At 50.0% G+C, this 10,245-nt stretch overlaps 1 protein-coding gene across 1 annotated transcript in view; it reads right to left on the bottom strand.

Annotated features, from left to right (window-relative positions):
• F13B (coagulation factor XIII B chain) overlaps positions 1 to 9,953 on the bottom strand; it is a 36,548-nt gene extending 26,595 nt beyond the window's left edge. The window contains exons 1-2 of the mRNA XM_027826111.3: positions 9,855 to 9,953; positions 128 to 328 (exon numbers count right to left, since the gene is read on the bottom strand). Of these exons, the coding sequence (XP_027681912.1) occupies positions 128 to 328; positions 9,855 to 9,918 (265 nt within the window). The 5' untranslated portion in view covers positions 9,919 to 9,953. The remainder of the gene's footprint in view (positions 1 to 127; positions 329 to 9,854) is intronic.
• Positions 9,954 to 10,245: the final 292 nt, after the last annotated feature.

A 10,245-nucleotide genomic window follows, 5' to 3' on the forward strand; every position in this document is an offset into this window, starting at 1 on the left:
AAAAACTGTCAATATCCAGTTCCACTTCCTAATTTTTCCCTAATTTATGGTTTCATTACTACACCCTCTTGGTGAAATCCATTACAGTGCCCACAGGAAACAAAAAAGGCCAATGAAATTGACTTACGATAACACTTTGGTGCTGGCGACCATCCTGTTGCTGTGCATGTTATCCTTGCATCTTGACTCCCAGATTCAGTTGTATAGCCAGCCACGCAGGTGTAGGAAATCTTTTTCTCTTTACTCATTGGAAAATAATAACTTTTGAAACTATAATAATACTGAGCTATCTTCCCATTTTCTATGAGTGGCAAATCGCAAGGCTTATCTACAAAAGATTTAATTATGTTTTGTTCATTACAAATTTATCCCATGCATATAACAGTGCTTTCTGGATTAATTTGAAATTAATTGGCTTGGCTGAGTGCTCTGTAGGTACCTAGGGTTCATACATGAGGTCCAATTCTGCAACCGTTTACCCTTTGAACTTATACTTGACTTGCCTAGTTGTTAGTAATTATACTGAAAACCAAAGACATTTCTTTTCACCTTGTCCTATACTACAAGAAATGGGCAGATTCAGTGAAACTAAAAAGGTAATATATTCAGAAACGGGATGTCAAAATTTATGGCCTAAGGGATGGATTCAGCCCTTGATCTATTTATGTTGCATGCTAGACACATTCAGATAGTCTAGAACCTCAGTTTTCATCTAAAAAGAGAGTTCTAGGCCTCATGTTTGCAATAAATCTAACACCCAGAACCTGCCCCCCTCAGAACTCCTCCCCCCCACCTAAGGCTCTGGGAGGGAGTTTGGGTGTGGGAGGAGGTCTGGGGAAGGGGATTGGGATACAGGCTCTGGAAGGGAGAGACCAAAATTGCTGGAGTCCCAGGGGCCACATTGGGGAGGTTCTCCAGCCGCAGATGGCCTGGGAGCCAGGAGTCTGAGACCCCTGACCTATGGGCTTGTCTACACTGGCAAGTTTTTTCGATGAAACTAATGTCAACAAGAGGAAATCGACAAAAGCAAAGTCGCCAAAGCATGTCTACATTTGTTCCCTCTGTCGACAGATCATGTCCACATTCAGGGCACCTTTGTCAAGAGTGAGAGCAATGGACTGTGGGTATGTATCCCACAGTGCCTGGTGACACCATCCATCGCTAGGTGTTGTGAGAATGTGGAAACAGAGCGCGACGCATCCTGGGATGTGCAAAATGTACTGTCGTGCATCGCTTTGGATCCCACCCCTCCAAAGGTCTCTGGCTTTCTTTCGCGCCATTTTTCCAACTGTCATTCTTTTGTAGTGCGTGCCAGCATCTGCAATGAGAGAGGATGGATCCTGCACTTCTCTCCTCTGCGCTGTTAGCTGCCGTGAGGACATCGCATATGGCAGCACAGTTACTTGCAAAGTTAACAGAGGATGAATTGCAGGCACCCAAGTGCGATATGGACGGCAGCAACTTATCAGTGCTTTGTGCATTCACAGAGCAGCTGCATATGGCAGAGCATTGCTTTTGGGCTAGAAAACAAGCACTGATTGGTGGGATTGCATTGTCATGCAGATGTGGGATGATGACCAGTGGGTACAGAACTTTAGGATGCATAAAGCAACCTCATGGAGCTATGAGCTGAGCTGGCCCCCAACCTGTGGCACAAGGACACCAGATTGAGAGTTGCCCTTTCGGTAGAGAAGCGTGTCGCAATCACTGTGTGGAAGCTGGCAAATCCAGACTGCTACCGGTCAGTCGCAAATCAATTTTGAGTAGGAAAGTCCACTGTTGGGGCTTTATTACTCCAAGTGTACAGGGCAATAAATTGCATCCTGCTGCATAGGACTATGACTCTGGGAAATGTGCATGACATAGTGGATGGCTTTGCAGAGATGGGTTTCCCTAACTGTTTCGGGGCGATTGATGGCGCACACATTCTAATTTTAGTGCCAGACCACCTTGCCTCTGAATACATTAATAGAAAGTGATACTTCTCCATGGTGTTGCAGGTGCTTGTGGATCACCAGGGGCTTTTCATGTACATCAGTGCAGGCTGGTCTGGAAAGGTGCATGATGCATGCATTTCAAGAACAGTGGCCTGTACAGAAAGCTGCAGGTAGGGACTTTCTTTCCAGGCCACAAGTTCACAGTGGGGGAATGTGGAAATACCCATAGTAATCCTCCGAGATCCAGCTTACCCCTTACAGCCCTGGCTCATGAAACCTTACACAGGACACCTGTCAGCAGCAAGGAGCGTTTAACAACAGGCTGAGCAGGTGCCTTTGCCCATTTGAAAGCTCGCTGGAGGTGTCCCAATGGCAGGCTAGACTTTACTGAGGATAATATTCCCCTGGTCATAGCCACCTGCTGCACTTTGCATAATCTGTGGGAATCGAAGGGTGAAATGTTTGCTCAGGTGTGGAGCACTGAGGCAGAGTGATTGGCTGCACAGTTTGAACAGCCAGATGCTAGGGCTGTCAGAGGAGCCCAGAAGGCTGCTATTAACATAAGAGAGGGTTTGAGGAACCACTTTGACAATGAGGGGCAGTAACACGTCTGCTTTGGAGTTGTTTCCCTGTTGCATCCATGTACAATTTTGGGGCCCAAGATCCATGCAACACAATGCTTCCGTAGCCTGTACCTGAGAGTGAATTGATTGCTGTACACTTTTGTAGAACACAGAATAAAAACGCTGTACCATTAAATACCTTTGCCTTTATTGTTAAAAAGGGTAAAACCTCACAACTGTGTGTTGCTCCAGCTATCATTGTGCAAGCTGTAAGAGGGGGATGGAGTGATGGGGAAACTCAGGAGTGCTGTGGAGTGAAAAGGAATGTGTGGGCATAGAGGGGGGTGGGGTTGGCAAAGAATTGTGCATCTGCTGCAGAGGTGCTCGAACTCGGATCTGCTCAGTCTACAGCTGTATCAATGATTTGCGCATCTCCGTCTGATCCTCCATAACTTTTACCATCCACTCCGTCACTTGCCAAGCAAAAGCAGCAGTCTCTTTTCTGTCATGCCTTTCGGCTTCCCAGCACTCTTTCCGTGCCCTGGCCTGTCTCTCATTGCGCGGCAGCACCTAGCTGAACATCTCTTCTTTGCTGCGCCTAGGATTTTCTCTTATCTGTCGCAGCCGGTCCGCGGGGGTATGTGGTGAGTTCTTCAAGGGCTGTGCTGAACAGAAGAGGGATTGTTACATTCCAACAAACGATTGAAACGTTTTAGTAAAAAGGGCATTTTGCTAGTAGAAATCACTTTCTCTCTAGGCAGGCCCACAGCTCCGCGAGCACCTCAATCATGGTGAGTTTCGGGAGTGGGGGGGGGGGAGGGAGTTGTGCATATGGACAAAAAGGTCTCAGCTTGCAGGGAACTCATTCTAAAATTATCCCACAATTTTTCACAGGTGGCCCACCTGCTGGCTAACAACTCGCTAATGAGAGTGACTAGGGAAACCAGGGCTCAGTTTCTGAATGCTTGCGGCTTTCACCCCAGGCTATATGCAGCTCAGCTTTGTGCCACGTTGGTCCCAGCTCCAGTGACTGCTAAATGGCATGGTACAGTTTCCTACAATGGGGGACCTAACGAGACTGCATTCCCTTGGAATCTGAGGTAGAGGATTAACAAGTACCTCTTGGAAACTTTCCAGAGCCTCTCTCTAGAAGATTCCCTGCAGGTCTCGATGTTCATTGACACCCTGCTTGGCCATGCAGATTAGCTACACAATACCTGCCTCCAAGTTTTCGATTTCCTACACAAGCCACAGCAACTTACCTGGAGTCTCATCGGCTTCCTGGTCACCACTGAGCACTTCTGGAGTGGAGAAAAGTTCCTGGCTCCTTGCCCCACCAGGCGACCCCTCTGGGAGCACCTTAACCTCTTCTAGCTCAACTTCTTCAGCCTCCAGGTTACCCCCTCTTTCTGCTGCCTGCAAAGTATCCACGGGGCAATCGGCAACGGAGGTGGGGTCACCACCGAGGATAGCATTCAGCTCTTTATAGAAGCAGTAGGTCTTCAGTGCACCATGAAGCGATGGTTCGCCTCCCGCGCTTTGTGGTACGCCTGCCTCAGCTCCTTTATCTTCGCTCTGCACTGCTGCGTGTCCCGATCACAGCCCTTATCGCATAAGCCTCGAGACATTTGCACATATGTGTCCCGATTCCTACGGGTCACTCGCAGCTGCGACTGAACAGACTCCTCCCCATATACTGATCAGATCCAACAACTCAGTGGTGGTCCAAGAGGGAGTGCGTTTGGGGTAATAGCCACCCATGCTCACCCAGGAAGCTCCTCTGGGAAGCCAGCAAACAGGAAATGAGTTTTAAAAGTCCCAGGGCCTGCAAGGGGGAGGGGTGGGTTGGCTGCAGGGCAGAGGAGTTCAAACCGCTGACCAGAGCGGCAGCAGGGGAATTGTGGGATACTTTCTGGAGGCCAATAAAATCGGGGGGAAAACTGTGGTGTCTACACTGGCTGTTTGTCAACAATAAAGGGAGGGGAAAAGACAAAAGTCTCTCGCAGGGTTTTTTCTTTTGTTTTTTAAAAACAGTGATCTTGCAGTGCATATAGCATTGCTGTTTTGTTGCCAAAAGGCAGTTTGTGGTGACAAAACTTGCAAGTGTAAACAAGCCCTAACTGTGACATCAGCGGGAAATTGCTGGGGACTGGAGAACTGAATCCTAAATTATATTCCAGTCCACGGTCTATCAATCACTTAACATGGAACATGGCCTTCTGCCCCAAGCAAGTTTGGCACCCCTGCATTTTTTTGTGTGTTAGAACAAAGGAAAGTAACTACTACTTACTAGTAACTATTATTGACATCATCAGGCTTGATTAATACTTAGTGAATTAACATATTGCTGTACTAAACAAAAGACAGTCACTTACCTTCTCGTAACTCTTGTTCTTCGAGACGTGTTGTTCATGTCCATTCCACATTAAGTGTGCGCGCACTGCATGCACAAGCATCGGAAACTTTCCCTTAGCAGCTCCCATCAGGTCGGCGGGGGGCCCCAAGTGGCGCCACTGCGCCGTGCATATATACCCCTGCCGGCCTGACCCCCTCCGGTTCCTTATTCTCAGCAACTCCGACAGAGGGGTAGGAGGGTGGGTGGTGGAATGGACGTGAACAACACATCTTGAAGAGCAACAGTTACGAGAAGGTAAGTAACCGTCTTTTCTTCTTCGAGTGCTTGTTCATGTCCATTCCACATTAGGTGAATCACAAGCTTACCTCTGGAGGAGGGTAGGAGTCACGGAACAACTGATCGGAGAACAGCTCTGCCAACTGCCGCATCTTCTCTGGCCTGCTGGTTGACCGTGTAGTGGGTCGTGAAGGTGTGCACTGAGCACCAGGTGGCTGCTCTGCAGATCTCCTGGATCGGGACCTGCACCAGGAAAGCCATGGAAGTTGCTTGCACCCTGGTCAACCTGGCCGTTGTAGTTGGAAACTGGCGCAGGGAGGTCACCGCTTGCTGGATAGCCCAGAATCGGGATACTGGAAGGCTTAACCGGGCTTGCACCGCGTCCATGACCACCCCTTTGAATTCCTCTCTTTGCGTGGGCACGAGATTGGACTTGGGGACGTTGACCAGGAGCCCCAGCTTGTGGAACAATCTCAGGGCCACCTCCATGTGGCCCCGCACTTCCGCTTCAGATCGACCCAGATCCTCTGCCTCTGTAAGAAGGCCGCCACCACCGCCATGCATTTCGTGAACACCTGTGGGGCCGCGGCTAGATCAAACGGGAGAACCGCAAACTGCTAATGTTCTTGGCCCATGGTGAAGCGCAGGAACTGCCGATGTGCTGGGTTGATGGCGATATGAAAGTATGCGTCCTTCATTTCGAGGGCAGCGTACCTGCCCCCCGAATCCAGGGAAGGGATGATGGTGCCCAGAGACACCATGAGGAACCGGGCCTTGACCAGGAACTTATTGAGTCCGTGCAGGTCTAAAATGGGACGAAGGCTCCCTTTGGCCTTGGGGATGAGGAAATACCAGGAGTAGAAACCTTTCCCCTTTAGCCCGTGTGGCACCGCCTCTATCGCCCCCGCCTCTAGCAGCAAGCGAACCTCCTTCTCTAGGAGATGCTTGTGAGAGGGGTCCCTGAAGAGGGACAGGGAAGTGGGCTGGGAGGGAGGCAGGGAGGGAAGGAAGAGAATTGCAGTGAGTACCCGTTCCGTACCGTGCGTAAGACCCAACAGTCCGACATAATGCTAGACCATGAACGGGAGAAACAGGACAGGCGGTTCAGGAAACAAAGGGATGGATCCGGTGACTGGTCTGGTACGCTGTCCCCGAGCACACCTTCAAAAGCCTGGCTTAGTGCCTGGCTGGGATTTGTGCTGACCTTGGTTCTGACCTGGAGCATTATTGTTATTATTGCGCTGTCGCCTGTTATCCCTGCCTCGCCTAAGGTAAGGCTCATGCCTATGGCAAGGCTGGTACTGGCGTTGAGGGGGAAGCTGTGGCTTAAAGGGCTTCCTCTGGGTCGCCAGGGTGTGCATACCCAGCGACTTAAGCGTAAGCCTCAAGGACTTGAGGGCATGCAGCCTCGCATCGGTCTGTTCTGAAAAGAGCCCGAACCCTTCAAAAGGGAGGTCCTTAAGCGTATTCTGGACCTCAGGCAGCAGGCCTGACTCCTGAAGCCACACCGAGCACCTCATGACCACCCCGACATGATTGTTCTAGCCGCCACATCTGCCAAATCCAGGGAGGCCTGGAGAGAGGTCTTGGCTACTGCCTTGCCCTCGTCCACCAGAGCCGTAAACTCCTGTTGGGAACCTTGCAGGAGGTTGTCCTTAAACTTCCCCACTGCCACCCAGTAGTTAAAATTATGCCTGTTGAGGATGGACTGCTGGTTAGCAATCCTCAACTGAAGGCCTTGTGATGAGTACATCTTTCTGCCAAAAAGGTCCAGGCGTTTTGCCTCCTTGGCCTTAGGGGCCGGGGCCTGTTGTCCATGGTGCTCCCTTTCATTCACCACCGAGACTACCAGGAAGCATGGACTTGGATGGCAGAAGAAGAATTTGTAGCCCTTTGACGGGGCAAAGTATTTGTGCTCCACACCTTTGGCCGTTGGAGCACTGGAGGCCGGGATCTGCCATATAGTCTTATAATTCGATTGGATGGTCTTAATGAGCGGAAGAGTTATTCTAGCTGGACCTTCGGGGCTCAAAATGTCCACCATGGGGTCCTCCTGCTCAACCATCCCCTCAGTCTGCAACCCCAAGTTCTGGGCGACCCTACGCAGTAGCTCCTGGTGGGCTCTGTGGTCTATCAGTGGAGGGCCGGATACCGCTGTACCCGCCACCGCCTCATCCGGGGATGACGAGGAGGTTAGCAGCTGCTCAACACCCTCTGGCTGGTCCTCTTCTTCCCCTCTCCCATGGGAGGGGCCTCCAGCTCAGGCCGGTGCGGGAGACCTTGGGGTGACACCGGACTCGGTGCTGGTTTATCCTGGGGGGATGCTGGAGGCCTGGATATTGTAGCTTCCGGCACAGTCAGGCATCGGTGTGGGAACCGGGACTGCTGCACCGAGTTGCTCGCCCTGGACGGGGCCCCTTGGCGCTGTTGATAAGCCCAAAGAGTCCAGAAGGGCCAATGACCTGGAGGCCCCCATTGGGGATGCCAACCCGTCTGAGGGTCCCTGCTGTCTGGAGCACGGTATAAGTAACTGTAATGGCTGGAGTCTGCGCCGGACTGTGGCAACACCGACTGCGAAGGCCACAGCGGTGCCGACAATCTGTGCTGGCGGGAGATCGACGAGCGGCTCCTAACCCAATGGGAGCGGGACCGGTACCAATATCCCCAGGACCAGGACCGGGATCTGGACTGGGATCAGCATCTGAGGGAGTCCTCCAGCGAGGGCTGTCTTGACTCCTCCGGTGCCGGTCTCTTGAGTGGTGCTGGAGAGCGTTGTGCCCCTTCCGCAGATAACTGGGAGTCCACGGACGCGGAGCTCGACCGGGACCAACTCCAGGAGCGATGCCAGGACTGTGTCCTCGAATGGCACACCATTGCCGGCTTACCCCTTGACAGCACCCGTGGCATGGGTGGCAGAGGATTCTCCCTGTATGGGAGGTGGCTCGCCCCTGACAGCTCAATGAGGTCCTTCGCCGCTTCAAAGGTGCCAGGCGTGATCCATTATGTCCTCGAGCCCACCGTCCGCACTGAGGTCACTTAGGCTTGGACTCGGTGGGACTTGTGGTGCCAGAGCCACCGCGGCCGGGACAGCGGCCTTCCCACTCTTATCGGTGCTCGGGGCCTTAGAAGGCGCTGGCCTCCTATACGGGGAATGTCCGTACCTTCCTTCCGGCTGCGCCATAGGTCGCACCGGGGAGGACAAGCAGTGCCGGGGCCTAGTCTGGTGCTCTGGGACCGACAGCATTTGGTGTTTAGCCGCTGCTGGGTCTCTCAACGACTCTGGAGCACTATGCACCGAGGAAGCCAGAGCCGACGTCAGGTGTTTTGGGCCCAGTGGCTGCAATGTGGCCTCCATCAACAACTGCTTCAAACGAAAGGCTCTTTCTTTCTTTGTTCTTGGCTGGAACGCCTTGCAAATCTTACACTGCTCAGTTTGATGCTCTTCCCCAAAGCAACGTAGACACGAGTCGTGGGGGTCACTAACTGGCATAGGCTTGCGGCATGTAGTACAAGCCTTAAACCCGTGGGCCTGTGGCATGCCCCGCGGCAGGTGCTGGAAGCCTCCAAGCACCTAATCACTTAAGTGTCCACAACAAAGGTATGCTAACTAACTGATAACAGCTATCTAACTCTGAGAAAGGCTAAGGGACTGCTCTCATATGAGAGAGAGAGGGGTTGTTCCAACGCTACCATGGATGGCAAGAAGCAACAGGAGGGGTTTGGGCCAGCAGCGGTATATATGCATGGCGCAGTGGCGCCACTCAGGGGGCCCCCCACCGACGGGAGGCACTAAGGGAAAAAGTTTCCGACACTCATGCAAGCGGCGTGCGCACACCTAATGTGGAATGGACGTGAACAAGCACTTGAAGAAGAAACTTGAAATACCTACATTCCTAATTCCTTTTGACAGGTGTAATAAGAGACGGTAAGAGGGGGCACCTTAATTCAAAGAGGTCCTACCAAGAGAGCAGTCTGCAAACCAATCCGCCCTCTGGAAGCTACATGGCACAAATTTATAGACTGACAGCATGTAACTTTCTTACAGTGGAAAAACTAAAAATATAGACAAAAGTAGATTGGTCCAATTAGAAGCGACACAGTCTGCAGAAAAAAAAAAAAAGGTAAGCCACGGATATCCACCTCCCTTGTCATATTATCTAGTCATGGGAATAGTTAGAAATCTTGGCTTCTAGAAAATAAGGGTGAAGGGAGCAGTATCCCATGCTGGAGGGACCAGGAACATAAGGTGCAGAGTATCATCTTAGGTTATATTAGCTATAGGCTAGCATTTGATTCCCTAGTTCTCTTTTACTTTTATAAGTCTGCGTACCTTCAACCATTGCAATTTATATGATTGGTCTACAAACAAAATGGAACTAAAGTCTGTTTCTGTAACTGCTGCAGAATGAGCTCAAAGGAAGTGGTTCCAGAAATAATAAAATGGGATGTTCATATGTTAGTGTCTGAGCCTTTTCCCAGAGGTGCTATATCTGTGTCAATTTCCAGGTTCAACATAGCAACAGCTCACTCTTCATAGCAAGTGTTCAATCAAGAATATTAGAAAGCCAAACCCCACTAGCAAAAATATATCGCCATTAAGAATAAAACCATTTATCAAATTAAAGTGACTGCATAAAGCACTTTCCTAAGAGCAATATGTAAACTATATATTCTAGATTATCATATTCTTTTATAAATAAATGAATGCCTCAGTATTTTTACCTTCTGCAGAGGTTTCTCCTGGATCAACCAAAATTATGAGAAAAATCCAGCTTTTAAATGCCATATTTAGTGTTGTCTCTAACAATATAGTTTTCACCATTCTGTGAACACTAGTGGCTAACTCAGTATTTCTTTTGAAAATTCAGTTAATTATTTACAAAAAGGTATTTGGAGTATGTTTTGTAACACACAAAAACGATATTTCAAAGCACTTCCTGATTTTTATTCCTTAAATGGAATGACTAGACCTGAGGTAGCTCTATTTTAATTAAGAAGCTCAACAACAGTGAGGCATAATGAGAAAAACGCTGAAAATGGTAGCTGCTTTCTCTATAAAATAAATGAACTTTGGCAAATGGTAAAATAGATTAACTGGAAACTAGTAGCCATA

This window comes from Chelonia mydas, chromosome 8 (assembly GCF_015237465.2).
Source record: "Chelonia mydas isolate rCheMyd1 chromosome 8, rCheMyd1.pri.v2, whole genome shotgun sequence".
Taxonomy (NCBI): Eukaryota; Metazoa; Chordata; order Testudines; family Cheloniidae; genus Chelonia; species Chelonia mydas.